The sequence below is a fragment of the Grampus griseus genome (genome assembly GCF_964374135.1).
Source record: "Grampus griseus genome assembly, chromosome: 15".
In the NCBI taxonomy this organism is placed as follows: Eukaryota; Metazoa; Chordata; class Mammalia; order Artiodactyla; family Delphinidae; genus Grampus; species Grampus griseus.
Genome location: NC_139009.1, coordinates 52,716,892 through 52,739,554, shown reverse-complemented (window position 1 = coordinate 52,739,554; position 22,663 = coordinate 52,716,892). Strand labels below are relative to the sequence as shown.

The 22,663-nt window shown below is 36.6% G+C and overlaps 1 protein-coding gene across 1 annotated transcript in view; it reads left to right on the top strand.

Moving 5' to 3' along the window:
- The window catches only part of WDPCP (WD repeat containing planar cell polarity effector), a gene marked incomplete at its 3' end in the record, with an annotated part of 258,646 nt that overhangs the window by 128,103 nt on the left and 107,880 nt on the right, over positions 1-22,663 (top strand). The window contains exons 7-9 of the mRNA XM_082672747.1: positions 5,645-5,759; positions 8,017-8,150; positions 11,656-11,847. Of these exons, the coding sequence (XP_082528873.1) occupies positions 5,645-5,759; positions 8,017-8,150; positions 11,656-11,847 (441 nt within the window). The remainder of the gene's footprint in view (positions 1-5,644; positions 5,760-8,016; positions 8,151-11,655; positions 11,848-22,663) is intronic.

The following is a 22,663-nucleotide window of genomic DNA, read 5'->3' as shown; positions in this document are numbered from 1 at the left end:
GTATCGGAGAAAAGGAAAAGTTTCAGTTCCTATTTTGCCTTAGTCATCTTCTGCACAAGGAACGACATTAAAATTGGAACAATGTTGGGAAATCCCATGGGCCCTCTCATTTATTCATCCTGTGGATCTCTTCTCAAACTCAAATGTGCTCTGGAGGTGTCTCCCTTTGCTTCTTTGTCTGCTCTTTCTCATTTTCTGAGCTGTTGAATTCTCCAGTTCCTTGTAGTGGAGTAGGACAGTATCTTGGTGCCCTTTTTCCTTCTTGTCCTGCCAAATCTTACATAGGCTTTTTCCATTTTGGAGAGCTTAAGAACTAACCTTTTGGGGAAACAGGTGGAGATACTTTACTGTCTGGGCTAGAATATTCTTTTCCTGAGATTCAGACTACTTTTTTTCCCCTAATTCTGGTTATCTCCATTACTATATTCAGGAATATCTTTGGCACCAGTGTACTTGGAAACCTTATGCTTCCCCACAGGTTGTTTTATAAAAATGCATTAATTAATTTATTAATTTGTTTATACCTTCTTATTCCAAAATCTGGTGTTAGGGATACTGCTAGGACACAAGACATTTGGAAATCTGAAATGATGGACATACCTTGATCCTAATGAGTACACAAACTAGGTGTCAGTAGAGGACTAACCTGATCTTTTAACACCTCTAAAGATTGGAATGTCCCAGAGCTCAGACCTTGGACCTCTTTCTCTCTTTCCACTTTTTTCTTCTTAAGCAACAGAAATTTATTTTCTCACAGTTGTAGAAGCTAGACGTCTAAGACCAAGGTGCTGTGAGGGTTGGTTTCTGATGAGGCCTCTCTGCCTTACTTGTAAACAGCCATCTTCTTACTTCGTTGTCATATGGCCTTTTCTCTGTGTGTGCACATGCAAAGAGAGCCCTCTGGTGTCTCTTGCTCTTATAAGGACACCAGTCAAATTAGATTAGGGCCCCACCCTTATGATCTCTCCACTCACTTTTTAAGGAGAGCTTATTCAGTTCCATGACTTTAAACACTACCTTTACATTGTTGATGACTCCCAAATATAATCTCCAGCCACCACTTCACCCAGAACTTCAAACTACTTGATGTCTCTACTTATATGTCCATAGACACCTTAAACTTAACATGTCCACACCAAACCCTCGATTCCCTCAAGCTAAATTTACTTCTCCTCAAGTGTTTCCTATCTCAGTAAACGTAGTTGCTCAGCCCAAAAACCTTTGAGTTTTTCTCTTGTATGCCACACCCAATTCTTCAGCAAGTCCCCTTTAAAATATATCTCAAATCTATCGACATACTGTTTCCTCTAGCATTGCCATTCTAGTTCAAGCCATCATCTTCTCTCACCTGGACCACTGCAATAGCTTCCTAATGGTCTCCTTGCTTTTACTCTTGCCCTGATCCCTCTTTATTTATTTATATATATGTATATATATTTTAATTAATTAATTAATTAATTAATTTTTGGCTGTGTTGGGTCTTCGTTTCTGTGCAAGGGCTTTCTCCAGTTGTGGCGAGCGGGGGCCACTCACTATCACGGCCTCTTGTTGCGGAGCACAGGCTCCAGACGCACAGGCTCAGTAGTTGTGGCTCATGGGCCCAGCCGCTCCGCAGCATGTGGGATCCTCCCAGACCAGGGCTCGAACCCGTGTCCCCTGCATCGGCAGGCAGACTCTCAACCACTGCGCCACCAGGGAAGCCCTGCCCTGATCCCTCTTTAAAACATAAATTATAATTCTCTGCTTTTTAAAACCCTATGGCTTCTCATCAGAAACGTCCAGTGTAACCTGGCCCCTGACTACCTTGCTAATTTCATTCTCTGAATATCCCTCTCACTCACTCCCCACAAGCCACACTGGCCTACCTTTCCTCAGTTGTCCCAGGCACATTCTAACCTCAGAGTTTTTGCATTTGCTGTTCTCTGCCTCAAACTCGCTTTCTCCAAATAATCATATCACCTGTTCTTTCACTTCATTTGGATCTGTACTCAAATGTCATCTCCTCAGGGAGGCATTTTTACTTCTCTTTATTGGTCATTTACTTAAAACAGCATCCTCCTAAAGCCTCCATCCGTATTGTGCTTTATTTTTCTCTGTAGTTCTTATTGCTTTCTGACATTATTTTAAAACTATTTTTTGTTCTCTGTGTCCACACTCAAATGCAAGCTTCCTGAAGGGAGGTAGGGCAAGGACATTGTCTGTTTTGTTCAGTGCTGTATCTTCAGTGCCTAGAACAGGGCCTGGGTCATACAAAATACTAAATATTCATTTGTGGAATGAATGAGTGAATGCATTAGTGGCTGCACCCATCCTTTGAGAAAGATTCTGAAGGAATGCCCAAGCTCAGTGGGCAGGATCCACAGTCCCCAAATCACTGCCCCTATCTCCATGTGTATATCATTTATCTACTGATGTATGTATGCTTTCCTGCTATGCCTTGACACTTCCCCTTCAAATCCTTTCCAGCTTAAGTTCCCTCTTTTACGTACTATCACAGTTGCACTTTCCATCTCCATCCGACAAAAGTGGTCTTTTAGAATTAATTTTATAACATAACAAGTGCTCATACATAGAAAAAGCAATTTCTATTAGGAGATGAGGGTTAGTTCATGATGATTGTGGTGAGAGCACAAAATAAGGAACAACAAATTTGGGACTTGGACAAATTAAATGCCAAAGTTCTGAAGGAACTTGCACATATCTTGGAGACAGTATCCTTGTTAAATCAGAGCAAATAGGAAAAGTGATAAAAAATTGTAGTGGTTATAACTCACCTGGAGTCTAGTGTTCCATATCTAACATCGAGCCCAGTCTGGGCACAAGATTTTTAAAAAGACAGAGGAATGTGTTCAGAGATGGTAAATGGAATAGTGAAAACATGTGAGTAATGTTTGAATAATAATAACAATAATTATAATTACAGACATTTACTATGTGCCAGACATTACTCTAAATACTGTTTGTAAATAGTAGTTTAATCCTCATCCTATGAAGTAGATATTATTATATCTCGTCTCAGAGGAGGAAATGAAGTTACAGAAGTTAAGTAACTCCCTCAAGGTCACACAGCTAGTAAGAGAGCCAGTGCTGATTTCATTTTGATTTGAGTCCATGTTCTTAACCACTATGTTATTATCTTTTAATATTTAAAAAGAGCACTATTGAAGAGAAACTGGGGCTACTGTAGAAGTTCTTAGAAGGTGGTGTTAGCCTTCACCTCAAGCTCAAGCATCGCCACCTCTTCTTAGTCCCCCCAGTCTACCCAGTATGTATTCTTATGATAGGACCAGTAACGCTTTATTACACTTACTTGCTTATATCCCTACCTCTCTCTACTAACCCTATATTTAACCTATTTTAAGGGTTATATTTGATTCACTTTTGAGCCACTAAATTTAGTTTAGTGTTTGGCATATAATCAACATTCAGTTTCTGTTGAATGAAAAAAATGAAGGAATGATCTTTAAATTGATTAGAACTTTCCAGTGGTAGAACAGCTTTCCTGTAAGGTAATAAGCTTCTGGTCACTGGCAGTTTTCAAGCATGGGCTGGATGCTTGAAGGATGCTTGTAGGGATGCTGCAGAGGAACTTCCAATGTCATGTGGGAGTGGAAGATTAGACCAGGTTTCCTTCTAACTATGAATTATTTGATCCTGTGATCCTATTATGATTCTTTCTCTAAACATTTAGTTAGCACCTCCTGTGTGCCTGGCATTGTTTTAGGCACTGAAGATACAAAGGTAAAAGTGGCCTAGCTAGTATCCATAAGGAGCTAGTAATCAGTGGATAATGAAGAAAAGAGATGCTTAAGAGTATAGGTATAAAATTTTAGTAGATAAAAATAAATAGAAAAGGGCAGGTATTTGAGGTGCTTTGAATAAATGAGGAAGGGAGAAAAAAGCTATTATAAAGGGGAGAACTAGATATGAAAGATGACCCTAAGATTCCCTGTCTGAGAAGGGAGAATGTAGGGAGTAAAGACCACATTATATTATTATATAATATATTGTTATATAATATGTTATATTGTTATGGGGGAATTCCCTAAAAGGGAACTATCAGTGTTTGTCATCAAGGTATATGGCAGGGCTGGATGTAATTCATAATTCAGTAGAGATTAATTAATTTGTGAAGTATTTTGAAATTCTTGGAACAAATGTGCCTTCTCTTATTAGTCTCGCAGACCAATAAAGTTGATTAAATTCTCCTTTCCCCTGCCCTCCGCCCCACTTTGGGGGCATTAACATGAAATGGGCAATTCATTAAGTCATGTGGGACCCTTCAGTTTCTTTTCTGATTCACGTGCCTGGAATCTGTTAGACCGTAGGGGGGTAATGGTCTTTTTTTTTATGAACCTGGTCCCTGATGCTGCTCATCTCTCACACGTGTCACAGTATGTCTTGTCACAGAATCATCCTCTCTAGCTGGGACATGATGCTTAGGTAGGTGGGGAAGTCCCCTGTTTTGTTTAAAATCATAGTTGTCTTTAGGTTTGGCTGGCATGTTCATGATTAGTTTACTGACAATTGGTTTTTTTCTTTCTATACCATATGCTATTCCATGATTCATCTGCTTTGAGTCTGCTGCCGTGAAGGTGAAACAATTTCTTCCAATGTTGATATTTCATAATCTCATAGATAACAAGCATACACATATGCATAGTCCTTTCAGAAGTTTTAAACATTTGGAGATGAATGAATTATGCTGCCACAAATGGAAAGGAGCAGTATAAAACCATAATGGTGATATCCAGACATCTTTTGTTGGGTGGTTGGGTGAACGCTAATATTAATAAAGCCTGCCTACTTTACTGTATATCTCCTTGAGAAGCTATTTCTGGTATGTGGTATTTATTTATGAATTTTTTAACATTTTACTTTAATTGCCTTGATTTACATGTATTTTAATATTTTAGACAAGATCTTTATTTGTAGAAGTGCGGTTTAAATTCCAAATAAATTGTAGGGCTTCCCTGGTGGCGCAGTGGTTGGGAGTCCACCTGCCAGTGCAGGGGACGTGGGTTCATGCCTCGGTCCGGGAGGATCCCACGTGCCGCGGAGCGGCTGGGCCCATGAGCCATGGCCGCTGGGCCTGTGCGTCCGGAGCCTGTGCTCCTCAACGGGAGAGGCCACAGCTGTGAGGGGCCCACGTACCGCAAAAAAAAAAAAAAAAGATGGTAATACTTGCTGTTAATATTGTAATGATGGCATCTTTTCTCTATTTAATGTGTAGCATTGATTATTCAAAGCTTAAGAAATCTTTTAATTTCTGATATAAATAGTAATCTTTGAAAACATTTCAGTTGAAGACACATCACATTTCTGAATGCAGTGCAAAGTAGTTTTTTCCACACGGTTATTTTATAAGTATTTAGAAGATTACACTTCTAATAAACATGGACTAAATTCAGTTTCTGCATATAGCACTAATCAGTGCCCTTATTGTGTTGCATCATTTAACCACCTGTATCTTTTTACTCAGAATGTCAGTGATTGTTTTTTGAAGAAGAAAAGCTCTTTATAATTCCATGGTGTAGATGCACATGTAAATATCTGTATAAGTTGTGCATTTGGAGAGAGATTTTTAAAAGATTCTAATTCTCAGTATATCTCCCTCCCCCTCTCCCCCTTTCCCTGGTTTTAGCTTCTCTTTGGTTCAGGTGTGCTGGTGTCCTTAAGCCTTTCCGGGCCGCAGCTGGAGAAAGTGGTGATTGACAGAAGCCTGGTGGGGAAGCTCATCTCAGACACCATCAGTGATGGTAATTACCCCCGTGTGCAAATCAATTGCCTGCATTAACAGTGGGGCAGGAGAAATAGTGTGTCAACAGGTAGACTAATTATTACCACTGGGGACTTGAAAACACAAGTAATTGCTTGTAATAGCATAGTTACAACCCCTGGGACCCATACAAGTTGTGACTAATATTTAATATCAAAGTTTTTGTCAAGTGTTAGGCTCATATCCTTGAGTATTTTTCACTCTTTGCTTAAAAAAATGTGAATGTATTTTCAAAAGAGGTGTTTATTTTTTTTTGGTGTGTTGACATTTCAGATATTTTTCATTTTCACATGAATTTTGAATAATAAATAACCCAAATTTGTCAACACAGCCACCAGTAAAAAAAAACAAAAGCAAAAACAAAACCTGTGTTTTGGCTGTTAGGAAGATTCTCTGTTACCAGTCTGTGAATACTAACTTTTGAGAGAGTTGGGCAGTATTTATAAATATCAAAAGTCAGTGCCAAATATACTAGATAAATCTGAATCCCATTAAGTGATACCGCAATCAGTACATAATTGCTACGAAGCACATAAAAAAAGACTTTAAGCCAGTAATTGAAAAAGTAGGGTACTGACATTTATTAATTCCTAAAAGGCTCTGTGCTGTGCTAACCTACGTATATCATTTAATTTAAAAAACTATTCCTTATAAGGTATAGTTATTTCCATTTTATGGGTAAGGAAATTGAAGCTGAAATACTAAGGAACATGACCACTAATGAGATACTAAGGACTAGCCCAAAAATGACTAGGTTGAGATTTGAACCCAGGTTCTGGCTGCAAAGCCCATTTTCTTTGCACTACGGTGTGCTGACTCCTGAAGTTTTAAGATTATGTTCTTTAATTCAAGGTAAAAAAAATGGTCTAAGAAACAGATTGCATTATCATTAGAGATTGAAAATTGTCAGTATCTTTAATTGAATAATCAAAGGAAAGTGTGATCTAATGGAAAGGACAGAGGTTAGATTACAGAAACCTTCCTTCTGTTGTGTGTGCTCACTAGCTATCTCTGAATAAATATCTCTGAATAAATCCTGCAGAGAAAAGCACTCTGCAGGTTGGCTATCATTAGCCATATTCCTGATAATGAAAGCTGGTGTTAAGGTTATAAGTGTGCCATTTCCTTTTCCTTATAGGATCATGGTGCTAAGCAAGCTTCCCTATGGAAGAGGTTCCATTTTCATATGTCTAATAATTGACCCCTTCATTGACACTGCAAAGAAAATAGTGGCTGTGATGATTTTGTCATATTGATTCTCCTCCATAAGAATTAAAAGACTTCCAACACTATTCATGTCACTGAGATATCTTTTTTCACTTGTTTCTTTTATTTATACCACAAATAATACACTCTCATGAGACCATGATAACAATGTGATTTCTTGGCAGTTCTCCAGATTCTCCTGTAATTGTGTAGATATACTGTTGGTTACTGCTTGCACAGTCAGGGTATGGAAGTAAAGAAAAATATATAAAACATTCAATAATTTCTTTATGCTGGGAACAATATAAAACATTTCTCAAATTCCTACTATATGTTTTTATCAACAATTTTTATAACATTAACGGCCCTTTATGTAACCTATGAATATTAATTATCTACCTGTGTGCTCTAAAAATAAAGCTGTAGAAATATTTTTGCTACTCTTCATTATCAAATATTATTTTATATAATGTGTGTATTGGATATAATATGCTTTATTTCATTCAACTAGTATACCCTCAGAAAGAAGATTCATTGATGAAAAATTTTTTTAAAAATTGGTGGAGAACACGGATCTGTATCCCCTAATAGATCCAATTTATTCTCAGATGGTTTATATCATATAAACACAGGATTAAAGGCTAAGCACAAATAAAAGTGAACGTTTTTATCTTTACATTCAGATGTGAAACGGTCTTTATTTTATGCTTTTCTTAGCCCTATTCCAAATACATCTTATTTGGAGGTTGTCCCCAAACATCAGTGTATATTGAAATGGTCTTAGGAAAAAAGAAAAAGTATCAAATCCATGCATGATTAGATTGATGATTGTTGTTTATTCCCAGTATCTTTATTATCTTTGTAAAATGTCATAATGGTATTTAGGAGACTTTAGTTATTTCAATTAATATTCATTTATCTTCTGAAAATAGTTTTTTGTAACATTTCAGTGGAAGAAACTGTTAATTCTTTATTATTTTATTCCAACTTAGTATTTGCTAGTATTATCAAATCTTTTTTTTTTTTTTAAGCTCTTCTCACAGACAGCTTTATCATCTTATCATTTTTGGCACAAAACAAACTATGTTTTATTCAGTTTACCAAGAAGATGGGTTCTCCTGATATAAACAAAAGACTGGAAAAACTCTCAGCCTTGGATTATAAGGTAGAGATTTCATTTTATATAGTCATATTGTTAATTATTAAGGTATGCTAGAGTATCACATGAGTTGATGTTATGCTTGTTTTTATTGAATGATTCTGGATTTCAGAAAAACCAGAGTTATTATAAGATTAAGCTTGATCAACTAGAAACAGTGGCCATCCAGAGTTTTCTTTTTCACTCTCATTATGGGGGTCTAACAGTGGCATGCTTGGAGTAATTTATATAGTACTTACGGAAGTCAGAGACAGATAATAGAGGCAAGTTATACATTCGAAAATGGTTTTCTTGCTAGTGGTAGTATATACACCATTCTCATTTTCCCCTAAGACCCGGTATCATCCTTCTAGGCAAGGGTAGCTGCTCTGGCTTCCATTTCACAAGAAAAGAAAGAAAGAAGAAGGCACTTTCAAAGGTTAATAGAAATGTGTAATAAACGAAGAGTGCGAAGACTCCCCCGCCCCCCACACCCAACTCTAACTGTGGAGAAAAATGCAAAAAGAAATCTCCTTCCTGTGTTAGTATCTCTCCCTTCAGTAACTCCAGGTAATTTGTTTCCTTGTATCAGGGACCTTGCATCTGTTAAGGCAGGATTTTTATTTTAAATGATGTATTTAATTTAAGTTTTGCCACATTACATTTTAACTGCTTGGAAGGCATACTCTCTGGTAGGATGAGTATCTAATACATTTTCCAGGCTGTTTCAGTTCAAGGCCTCTTTTCAGCAAGGACTTGTGTTTGCAAGATTGATCCAGCCTCTGTGACGTGGATTTGAGACAGTTCACTGGGAACGGGGCTGATATACAGCTTCCTTAAACAAGATGCACACTTACACCATACCTAGAGTGTCTGTAACAAGGGCAAAGATTCTTAAAAGTCAACTTTGTGTGTGTGTTTGAAAAGTAGTATTGAACCTAACCTTTTACCCTTTTGCATTATTTCTTATTGTGACTGAGGTGGTGGTGGTATGGGAGGATTTAATTTTATTTAGTGGAAAAATCTACTCTTACAAAAAAGATTTTTAACATGGGATAAAATACATTAAATAAGTGTTTCACTGTGGTAATAAACTAAAATTTGGTTTTGTCTGCCAACTTTGTGGAGCTTCTATAACACTTTGTATAATATTGATTCTTTTAAACTGAAAATCAGTGGTATTCATATATTTTGTTTAGTAAAAAAAATTGGTTTAGCATTCTTAATGGGGTATTATTTTCCAGAATGGCTAACTGTAGATTTACTTAAAATGTTGTTTATTTACTAATACTGGTCTTTAACATGCACCAGTATGCATTAGCTCAAGCATTAGCTCAAGTAACTGTTTTTAATGCATTTATATAAAATTTTGTATGACTAGTTTCTCCATCTTAGGTGTGGTGGATAATTTGGCAAAGTCTTCTCAGCTGAATGATATTAGCTCCCCGTTAATGAGAGCAGAGAGAAACTGTCAGGATGTCATCTTTTCTGATGAAAAGATGTGAAAAATAGACCGAGTATATGGGCCCTATACCTTGAATAAGGGAGTTACTTATTTGTTTATTCATTCTGCCTTTAGCTTTGAGAAATTAAGCACTCCATGAGCACTCCATGTCATTTCTTTACATTAGAGAAGTAGCCTGCTTCCCTTTGGAAAACCCATGGATTTCATTTTCTGGTTCAGTATTTTAAATATAGGTATTTAAATACTTAGTAAAAACTGCCATTTGTCCATTGGAAGGATGTTTTAAGAAACTTACTCATTTCACTTGCCTTCCTGACCATTGTGATAGAACACTGATGCCATTAATACTCATAGCAAACATGAAATTTCAGATAACATATATGATTTGCATTATGTGAGGACTGAAAGTGCCAGTTCTCATCTAGAAATTCTTAAGTAACATGTTTACATGGCAGGTAGGACATCAAAATAATGTAGCTATATTTTTGAGGACTTAGCTATTCCATTGTGGTATTTCTCTTAAGAAGATAGCTAGTTAAAATAGTGATATTGAGAGCTTAAATATAAGAATTTGCACTTCAAAGCATAAAGTACATCTGTGTTGTCTGTCATTGCCCATTTGGATTTTAAAACAAGGAAATAGTGTAGAGTACTATAATTCTGCTTTTCTTTACAGCTGTACCATAATTTAATCCTTTTAGATTGAAACAATTTTGGCAAAGAAAAATGTAGGGGAAATATCCTGAAAGTGTTGACCTTTAACGGGTTTTCCTGTCTACATTTTAAAAATCCAATTCAATTTATTTAACAGTGAAGGGACAGGGACAGTGCAAGGAGTTAAATGTTTACCATGAGAGAACAACATTGGTAATTACTTTGATTTCAGTTCCTTTTGATGTGCATTCAGAGGATGAAGAGGTCAATAATATTATGGGCATGCAAATAGAAAAGGGTTCCTTTTGACCATATTAAAAAAAAATAGCAGAGGATTATTAAAGCATTAACCTTGATTTTAATGGCCTTGGTTGAGTGGTGAGATCACAATTTGGATGAGCCTGATTATTTACTAAATACAATACATAAATGCAACGGGTTCTTAACACCCATTGCACTCTGGCATTATCGCATTACTGCCATCCTTTGTTGCCTTGCAGACAGGAATATGAAAGCAATCTGTCATGTAGTGAGACTGGCTCCAGAAGCATTTCTCTGATAAGAAGACCCCCTGCCCTTTGCTAGTGTCTGGTCCAGTAGGCTTAGCCATGCGCTTAATCCCCAGAAAGTGGTTCGATTATTGCTGACCAGCAATGGCAAGATAGTTTTTTTTTTTTTTTTTGGCTTCCAAGCTATCAACCTTCCATTAATTCCTTAAGCAGAAATACGGTGCAATCTATATTTCCTTGGCATGTGTCACCCAGATGGTGCCGTGCTTATGTTTTCAAATAACCATGTTCCAAAATAACATAGTTTGAATAATAAATTCTACAAATCCGTCCTAAGAAAGAAAAGCATAATTCTCAGAAGCTGCATAAACTTTTATGCAGCATGATGCTGTGACTTATCCCTTTATGCAGAATTTTTGTGTATGTGTCTTATATATTCTTTAAAGTGATATTTGCCTCAAGTTGTTTTTCCTTTTATTGTTGTCAGTCATTCAGTCATTGTTAACATGTTATGTCTTAAACAGTAGTCAGACACTCTTGGTCAGCAGTACTGAACTTGTCATTTAATATAGCCGGTCTTAAATCCTATGTGTAGGTCGATACTGTCAAGCAACCATGACTGTACATTTTGGTATTGATTGGGATTGCTATGGCCAATTCCTCCCTAACTCACATTTCTCCTTTTCCTTTCCTCTGCTAAAAATGGGGAGAATTTTGAACATATGTCTTTTTTATATATGTGTCAAAAGAATTTGGTAAATTCTGACACCTCCTTAAGCACATGTTTAACATGCATATTTACTTGCATTTATCTACATTTACAGATGCTTTAATTTTTGCAATACTTTGAGGATTTTGCATTTTAAAAATGATCCTTGTCTGCTTTTTTTTTTTTAACCATTAGATTTCCTATTATGAAATCCCTGGCCCAGTAAACAGGACAACACAGCGTCGTCTAGCTATCAATTGTGTTCAAGATATAGTTGTTTGCTGGTGGCCACTGGTCAGTGATGATGCTTGGCCTTGGGCCCCCATTTCTTCTGAGAAAGACAGAGCCAATCTGCTGCTCCTGGGTTATGCTCAAGGAAGACTGGAGGTAAATCTAAAGCAAATCTATACATTTTATTGAAGAGAAAATAAAGTAGGATTATTAGTTTTCTATTCTGAAATAAGTGTGAATACTTTTAAAAACATGTAATTTATTTTCCGAATGTTCAACAAAGGCAATTACATATGAAATGGGATCCCTTAAAGTATCACATCTGGAGGATACACAGTTTCAGGACTTGCCTGAATAGCATAGTGATTAATAGCACAAGCTTCTGGGTTCAAATCCAAGCTTTGCCACTACGTAGCTCTCTGTCCTTGAGCAGATTACTAACCTCTATGGTTTCATTATTTGAAAAATAAAGTTAACGAAGATGAATGAGATAATACATGCATTTAGAGCAATAACTACATATATTAAACTCTCAATTATTATTGTGATTCTTGTCATTATCATTATTAGTACTGTCATTACTGTTTGCTCATGATTTCATGCCTATCGAAGCTATGTTATCAATCACCTTCTTTAAACTTTAGTTAGGTAGCAAACATTAGTCAAATGCCTATTTTCTGCAAGACTGTGGTGCCAAACCATGGCTGGGGCAAGGATTTGTAAGGAGGGCTTTAGGAGAGCAGCCTTCTCAGTCTAGTTTCCTGCCTGGGACAGGAGCACAAAAAGGGTTAATCTAAGAGGTGCAGACAAGATCTTGCCCTATCTATTCCTGACAGTGGTTCTCCATCATCATTCATTATCACGAACCTATGGCTATTTTCACCTGCATCAGTACTTTGAGTATGAAATTCTGTTTCTTTTTTTATGTAATTTTAAAAAAAGCAACCTCCTCCAACCTGTTTTTTTTAATGTTTTGGCTTGGGTAAAATAGTATGTTCCTGTATTTTCTCTAAATCCATTATCTTTTAGGCTTTAAGTTTTTTAATTTTTCAGAATTAGTATTCTGAGATACAATGAACAAGTACAAGTTTTCTCTATCTCTACCTACCTCTTCTGGTTTTATAAATTTACAGGCTATCTTTTAAGACTGAAGAGTCCTTTTTAACTAATTATTTTACCTTTTTCTGGAACTTTTCCAATTTGTTGTAGTAACTAATACCAGTTGTAATGCTTCAGGTATGGATTTTGTGAGGATAAAGAAGTGCTTTATTCCTGTTCAGTTCCTGTCATGCCCACCATTTTATTGATCTTGGGTCCAGAAGCTAACTGAATAAAAGACTTAATCAAAATGACTTAATATAATAAAGCCAACTAGAATTCTTTTAAATGTTCTGTTTTATAATAAAAGTAAAAATAATATAAATCAGCCTTTAGTTTTACATTACACAAATTACCTTTATTTGAAATGAGTTTATTACCTGAAATTAGGACTGTTCAAAAAGGGTATACGTATGGTCTATGTACTTCATCTCCTGGTGTCATCTAGTTTATGGACTTTGGAGTTGGATAAACCTCGGTTTGCCTGTTGGTTGACCATATACTGTGTGACTTTAATCAAATTTACTTCCTGTCAGCTTCTGCCTGCTTTTAACTAATACTATGTTCTTTGGCCTTGGGTAGATCACCTACCCTCTCTGACTGTAGTTTTCTAATTTTTAAAATGATGGATTTAAACCACATAGGTCCTGGGCAGCTCAAAAACGTGCACATCTGGATTCTGAAGCACAGGTCTGATTTAGCCATTGCGTGTTCAAACGCCTTCAGTAGATTTTGAAACTAAACTTAGCCTCGGCACTGAAAAGGTCCCCCTGACTGGCCCTGACTTACCTTTCCAATGTTATTTCTTTATACAAATCTATGTTCTAGCCAAATGGTTTACTGCTTCTTTATTTCCCACCTCCTGTCTGTACAAATTACTGGTATTTCTACCTGAAAGGCCCTTCCCTCTCTCTTTTCACATCATTCATCAACTACTGAGCATGACCATGGAGTAAGCACTGTATTTCATGCCAGGGGATATAAATACAAAACTATCCCTGCCCGCAAGGATCTTAGTGTCTACCAATGAGAGACAAATATGAAAACATGTGAGTACACTAAAGTGTTAAATAATGCTGTGGATAGAGTATGTGTAAGCTGTAGAGGAGCCAGTGGGGAATGATTGTTTCTACCTAGAGAGATAATAAGGGGGGAACTTTAAAGAGATATACAATTTGCTCAAGGTTGGTACACAATTTTACTTTTTTTTTTTTTTTTTTTGCGGTACGCGGGCCTCTCACTGCCGTGACCTCTCCCGTCGCGGAGCACAGACTCCGGATGCGCAGGCCCAGCAGCAATGGCTCACAGGCCCAACCGCTCTGCAGCATGCGGGATCCTCCCGGACCAGGGCACGAACCTGCGCCCCCTGCACTGGCAGGCAGACTCCCAACTACTGCGCCACCAGGGAAGCCCACAATTTTACTTTTTTTACTATCCTTTCTAAGTTTCATATCAAAGTTGTACTACCCCTATAGAGTGATTTGACTAGCTTTTCTCTTTTCTCCTCTCTGAACTAGTCCCAAAAGGAATTATATGATACTTGAATGTTTGGTAAAACTCATATAGAACTGCCTGGGTGTGCTGTCTTTCAAGGAAGGTAGATTTTTTATAATTGATTCCATTTTTTGAGGGTTGTTTGTTTTTCGGGAATTCTATCTTTTCCTTGAGTCATTTTCCTTAATTTGTATTTTTGGAAAATTATCCATCTTATTTAAGTATTTGAATAGATTTTCATGAAGTTGTATATAATACTTGCACCTGATTTTTAATTGTTCACCACTGACTGCATAGCTAATTTTTTGATCATAATATATTAAGATATATAATTCATTTTTTCTGACAAGTAGCTTTTGTCTTGAATTTGGCTCTTTCAATCAGTCTATCAAAATTAAACGGTTAGAGCTTCCCTGGTGGCACAGTGGTTGAGAGTCCGCCTGCCGATGCAGGGGACACGGGTTCGTGCCCCAGTCCGGGAGGATCACACATGCCGCGGAGCGGCTGGGCCTGTGAGCCATGGCTGCTGGGACTGTGCGTCCAGAGCCTATGCTCCACAACGGGAGAGGCCACAACAGTGAGAGCCCGCGTACCGCAAAAAAAAAAAAAAAATTGTTAGGAAAATTTGTAAAGATTTCTTTTTCAGAACCTCACGTGAACTTCTATATGCAAAAGGTGAATGGCTTTTGGAAGAAATGTCTGGGGAAATAATTGTTTCTTTGTGTGTGTGTGAAGACATAATCTTTAACTGTGAATTGTAGCACATTATTTAGGGTAACATGAACTAAAACCACTAGTCTATAAAAGTAATATTCAGGCATATGTCTTTAAATATTTTTTCACTAGCGACCAATAGACTCCTTGAGCTAATCCTCAGAATAAGAGATACGATATACTCTTAAACCCTAAAACTCAGACTAAAAAAGTAGCAGCCTCATAGAGAAGAAATTTAATCTTTGCATCTATTAAATGATAGAACTTAAAAAAAATAATTTCCCACCCAATTTCAATCAGAAAAGATAGTAAGCTTTTATTTGGACAATGGCAAGATCCTAGAGTAGTGGTTCTTAGCCTTGGCAACACATTACAGTCACCTGCAGAGCTTTTACAAAGGAGCCCACCCAGACCAGTTATATCAGAATCTCCAGAGGGGTAGGAGGCATCAGTATTCTCTTACAGGTTCCCTAGGTGATTCTCATGTGCATCCAAGTTGAGATCCACTGCTTTACAGCAGACTGGAAAAAAAATTTTAAGCCATCTTTTTTGCATAACAGACCATGGAAAGGATAAAGCCCACATACTGAACCAAATGAGAGTGTTAACAGTAAATTCCAAGTAGAAAATTGGCTTACCAAGCAGCAAAAAAAAAAGAAAACAAAGGAAACATAGAAGTAAGCTCTCTGTGACTGAATTATCTGTCTTTCAGAGGAGGAACATTTCTTAATTTATTTTATGGATATTAGAAAACTGCTGGTCTAATTTCACACTGCAGAGCTCTAAACAACAGTACATATCTTAATTAGAAGCACAGAACAGAGAGATTTATGTAGTTTAGGGGAAAAAAATTTGTTTTGAAAAATATACAATAGTATGAAGAAAAAGAAATTTTTTATCAGTGCGATTCACTTAAAAATAGTTTTTAATGGTGTCTGTATGGATTATTGTACATAACATGGTAGTCATTTTTACTTAAATTCCTCACACTCTTTATACTTACATTTGGAAAAGGTGATTACCGTCATCATAGAACTATTTAATTCATTAACTTTGTCAAAAATGTGGTGACAACACAACTTACTCTTTCCTTACCTTTGTATTCAAGCAGATGTTTTAGCTTTTCAGCTGTATGGATTTGTTAATGCTTTCTGAGTATGGCAGTAATTTCAAGATATCTTACTCAGAAAAGGTCACTTGAATTTGTTTAACCAAATTAATCAAAAACACATAAGCAGAAGTATTAAACCTTAAAACCTGTTGTCAGGGCTAGGGAAATACAACCTCACAAAGGTAAGTTTTTTCCCATAAAAATTAAAAACTAATTTTGCAGTGATTTAGAGGAGCAGCCAACTGATGGGAAAGTCAAAATGTGACCAACTTTTAATATAGTATAATTTGATAAAAGAAGTATTCAGAAAGCATTATAAATGCATTCAACTGAAAAGCCAAAATATTTAAAAGACATCTCTTCCAAAGAAATGTATGAACCGTGTTAGCTTTCAACCAGATAACCAAGATTTTTTATTTTAGGGATGATTTTTTTAAAAAATCTCTTTATTTTAAAGCACACTAAGGAAAACCACAGAGACTAAATATATAGTTTAATGAGCTTTTACTAAGGAAACACCCCTGAACCACACTCAGGTCAAGAAATAGAACTTTGCCAGGCACCAGCAATAGCGCCACGTACTCTGTTTTGATCTCAGCCCTTTCCTGGTGCCCCAAAGTAATCTCTATTGTGACTTTTACACATTTTCTCATATAGTTTTTATCACCTAAATGTGCATCCTGCAAAACTGTAGTTTAATATTATCTATTTAAAACAAGTTAATGTGTCTTTAACTCTCTTTTAATCTGCAAGTTCCCACTCCATCCCTTTTTTTTAAATTAAAATTTATCTGTTGAAACTGCAGTGTCCCACAGTCTGGATTTTGTTGTTCCATCATCATGGTGTGGTTCAACAAGTTTCTTTGTCTTTTGAAAATTCTGCAAGTTAGTAGTCAGTTTTGTCAAGACTGTGTGCAAAGGAGTGCTTTTTAATCAGAAGGCACATAATGTCAGGTTCTCTTTCTCTCTTTTGGTTGTCTCTCTTTTTTGATTTTAGCAGCTATTGATGCTTAATGCCTAGATCCAGTAATTCATGACGGTTGCAAAATGGTGATATCTAATGATATTATTTTTTTTATTAATTGTGATATTTTTATAATGAGACACTTCTACTCATCTCCTACTTGTTTTTCCAGTGGCTGGATTCATATAGTATAATCAGGATAAGCATCTGTTTCTTTTATTCACTAGTTTTCAAGATTGAATTGGTTCCCTATCACTCCCTGAAGGTAACCAATTAGTTTTTGTTTTTTAAATAGCATTATTAATTCATGGATTTAAACATACTTGACTTAATGGGTTTCATAAATTGTAATTGTTATCCTTTTGAAAGCTCAGATTCTTAACTTTGGGCAGTGGGAGCCTCCTCAAGTTGGCTCCTCTTCTTGTCATGACCTCAGTAGTCTTGGGTAGCTTCCCTCTGTCTGATGTAACAATACGGTCCATGCTTTCTTGTACATTTCCTGCTGCAAACCTGGAATTATCGGTTTCTTCAATAAGGTCTGGTTTCTGAATCACTGAAGAAATCAAAGAGCAAATCAAAAAATGAAATGAGACATTTTTTGAGGCAAATGAAAAAGAAAATATGATGATCTAAAACCTATGGGATGCAGCAAAAGCAGTTCTAAGAGGGAAATTTATAGCGATACAAGCTTGCCGCAGGAAACCAGAAAGATCTCAAGTAAACAACCAAACTTTACTCCTAAAGCAAGTAGAGAAAGAACAAACAAAACCCAAAGTTAGTAGAAGGAAAGAAATCATAAAAGTCAGGGCAAAAATAAATGAAATAGAGACTAAAAAAAAAAGAAAAGATCAATGACACTAAAAGCTAGTTCTTTGAAATGATATGCAAAACTGATAAACCTTTAGACAGACTCATCAAGAAAAAAAGGGAGATGGTCCAAATCAATAAAATCAGAAACGAAAAAGGAGAAGTTATAATAGACACCACAGAAACACAAAGGATCATAAGAGACTACTATGAAGAACTACATGCCAATAAACTGGTACATTATAGAAGAAATGGACAAATTCTTAGAAAGGTACAATCTCTCAAGACTAAACCAGGAAGAAATAGAAAATATGAACAGACCAATCACCAGTACTGAAATCGAATCAGTAATTTTAAAACTCCCAACAAACAAAAGTCCAGGGCCAGATGGCTTCATAGGTGAATTCTACCAAACATTTAGAGAAGAGTTAACACCTATCGTCCTGAAACTATTCTAAAATATTGCAGAGGACAGAACACTTCCGAACCTTTTCTATGAGGCCACCATCACCCTGTTACCGAAACCAAAGATATCATGAAGAGAATTACAGGCCAGTTCTATGTTCACTGATGAACATAGATGCAAAAATCCTCAACAAAATACTAGCAAACTGACTCCAACAATACATTAAAAGGATCATACACCTTGAGCAAGTGGAATTTATCCCAGGGATGCAAGGATTTTTCAGTATTCACAAATCAATCAGCGTGATACACCACATTACCAAATTGAAGAATAAAAACAATATGATCATCTCAATAGATGCAGAAAAAGCTTTTGATAAAATTCAACATCTATGATAAAAACTCTTCAGAAAGTGGATATGGAGGGAACATACCTTAGCGTAATAAGAGCCATATATGACAAACGCACAGCTAACATCCTACTCAATGGCGAAATTCTGAAAGCATTCCTTCTAAGATCAGGAACAAGACAAGGATGCCCACTCGGTCCACTTTTATTCAACATAGTTTTGGAAGTCCTAGCCACAGCAATCAGAGAAGAAAAAGAAAAGGGATACAAATTGGAAAAGAAGAAGTAAAACTGTCACTGTTTGCAGATGATATGATACTATACATAGAAAAATACTAAAGGTGCTACCAGAAAACTAGTAGAGCACACCAATGAATTCGGTAAACTTGCAGGATAAAAAATTAATACACAGAAATCTCTTGCATTCCTGTATACTAACAAAAGATCAGAAGGAGAAATTAAGGAAGCAGTATCATTTATCATCACATAAAAAAAATAAAATACCTAGGAATAAACCTATCTAAGGAGGCAAAAAACCTGTACTCAGAAAACTTTAAGATACTGATGAAAGAAATCAAAGATGACACAAACAGATGGAGAGATATACCATGTTCTTGGGTTGGAAGAATCAACATTGTCAAAATGACTGTAGTACCCAAAGTAATCTACAGTTTCAACACAATCCCTGTCAAATTACCAATAGCATTTTTCACAGAATTAGAACAAAAAATTTTTACAATTTGTGTGGAAACACAAAAAATACGAATAGCCAAAACAATCTTGAGAAAGAAAAGCAGAGCTGGAGGAATCAGGCTCCCTGACTTCAGACTACAAAGCTACAGTAGTCAAAACAGTATGGTGCTGGCACAAAAACAGACATATAGATCAATGGAACAGAATAGAACGTCCAGAGATAAGCCCACCCACCTATGGCCACCTAATCTATGACAAAGCAGGCAAGGATATACAATAGAGGAAAGAAAGTCTCTTCAGTAAGTGGTGCTAGGAAAACTAGACAGCTACATTGAAAAGAATGAAATTAGAACACTTTCTAACAGCATACACACACACACACACACACACACACACACACACACACACACACACACACCTCAAAATGGACTAAAGTCCTAAATGTAAGACTGGACACTATAAAACTCTTAGAGAAAAACATAGGCAGAGCACTCTTTGACATAAATCGCAGCAATATCCTTTTGGATCCACTTCCTAGAGCAATGAATGTAAAAACAAAAATAAACAAGTGGCACCTAATTAAACTTAAAAGATTCTGCATAGCAAAGGAAACCATTAAAAAAATGAAAATACAACCAGCGTACTGGGATAAAATATTTGCACACAATGCTACCGGCAAGGGATAAATTTCCAAATTATACAAACAGCTCATTCATACAGATTAATATCAAGAAAACAACCCAATCAAAAAATGAGCAGAAGACCTAAATAGATATTTCTCCAAAGAAGACATACAGATGGCCAATAGACACATGAAAAGATACCCAACATCACTAGTTATTAGAGAAATGCAAATGAAAACTACAATAAGGTGTGACGTTACACCAGTCAGAATGGCCATCATCAAAAAATCTATAAACAATAAATGCTGGAGAGGGTGTGGAGAAAAGGGAACTGTCCTGCACTGTTGCTGGGAATATAAATTGATACAGCCACTATGGAGAACAGTATGGAGGTTCCTTAAAAAACTAGAGTTAGCATATTATCTTGAAATTCTACTACTGGTTACATCCAGAGAAAACTAATTTGAAAAGATATGTGTACCCCAATGTTCACAAGAGCGCTGTTTACAATTGCTAAGACATGGAAGCTACCTAAGTGTCCGACGACAGAAGAATGGATAAACAAGTTGTGGTGTATATATATATATATATATATATATATATATATATATATATATATATATATGTATGTATTTGTGTTTATATATATATAATGAAATATTATTCAGCCATAAAAAGGAATGAAACCATTTGCAACAATGTGGAGAGACTCGGATAGACCTAGAGAATAGTGTGCTTAGTGGAATAAGTCAGACAAAGAAAGACAATACTCTATATTAACACTTATATGTGGAATCTAATAAATAAAACAGATTAATATTACAAAACAGAAGCAGACTTACAGATACAGAAAACAAACTAGTGGTTACCAGTGAGGAGAGGGATGGGGGAAGGGCAAAATAGGAGTAGGGTATTAAGAAATAGGGAAATGCAGCCATTATTTCGTAATAACTTTAAATGGAGTCTAATCTATAAAAATATTGAATCACAAATATAATATTGTTAATCAGCTATACTTCAATAAATATATAGTGTTACGTTTCTTTTTTTAATCAGAATTTGGTATTAAATCTGACCTTTGCTAGCTTTTTAGAGATATCAGGGATTGGCAGTGGAGGAGAAGGAGTATAAGGGGTCCATGGTCTTACTTCCCTTTTAACCCCTTTCTCTTGGTGAAACTACAGAGCCTATTGGGAAGAGTCTTACATACTTTTGGAACTGAGGAAGCCTGGGACCCTTCTTCCTGCACCTTGGGGCTAACCTGTTCTATGCCAAGACTGCTGTCTTGCTTGGCCCCTCCTTTTAGGCTGTCCCTGTGTGAGTTCAGGTCCTATTCAGCGTCACCTGGCCTCCCAGTTTTCTGCCCTAGGGCTTCCTTTACAAATCTCTAAGCTTTCTGAAAGTATGATAATTCAACCACCATTATAGTGTGATGTTTTTTAAAATTTTTATATATTTTTTAAAAAGCTCTTACCAGCATAGTTTTTGGCTAGCTGCCTACACAGCATACACAAAAAAGTGTAAAATAGATGAGACAGTTTATTTTTTTAAGCTTTTAGTCAAAATGATGACATATGATCAAAAATTAGAAGTAAATAAAAGGCCAAACGAATGTCACACATTGGCCAAGTTGGAGTGGGGAAGAGGGTATGGAAGTGAGATCTAAGGAAGGAAGGATGCTGCCCAGCTGGAAGAAATTCAGAAACTGAAATAGCATTTGGTCTAATTCTTCAAGAGTGAGTATTGTTGGTAGGAAATACTGAGTCTGTGTGGGTGAAGAGTGTGGATTTCAAGTAAATCAGTGGTCCCCAACCTTTCTGGCACCAGGGACGGGTTTCATGGAAAACAGTATTTCCATGGACCAGATGGGGGGGTGGTGTGGGGATAGTTTTGGGATGATTCAAGAGCATTACCTTTATTGTGCACTTATTTCTATTATTTCTATTATTATTACATTGTAGTATATAATGAAATATTATACAACTCACCATAATGCAGAATCAGTGGGAGCCCTGAGCTTGTTTTCCTGCAACTAGATGGTCCCATCTGGGGGTGATGGGAGACAGTGACACACGAAGTGTGTTGCTATGTCCAGGCTACTCCGTAATCTCGTTTTGGTTGCTGTCACTGCAGAAAACCCTGCTTCACAAAGACAGGATGTTAGAAATGGAAGCAGGCTTTTCAGTGCTTTTGTGGTAATCAGGCTATCCCACCTTGACTTTAATCCAGAACGTATGGAGATTTGAAGTTGTCTCAAACATACTTTTAAGGCCGCCATCATTTGCGATCTCAAGTAGTTGATCCTCTTCTAGCACGGACAAGGTCAGTTCACCTGGCTTATTCACAAATGGGTCAAGGATCCATTCCTGCCCAGTTCGGGGGTCTTGTGTGGTTGGGAAGTAATGCTCAAACTCTTTTGAAAGCTGAGATAGGTGATCATGCACCAGCTGGGACAAAGAAGTCCCTGGGCTCCGTCTCTTTCCAAATCTCTGCTAATGCTTGAAACATGTGAAAAATCCCAGTGTTCACTCGTTGCCCCTATAAATCCAGTTTGGCTTTGAATGCAGCCACATTATCTGCAGACTTGAATACAGTTGTCATTCTCCCCTGAAGTGACAGATTGAGTTTGTTGAGCAGGTTGAATATGCCACACAAGTAAGCAAGTTTTGCGACCCATTCTGTGTCACTAAAATGTGCTGCCAGTGGTGACTGTTT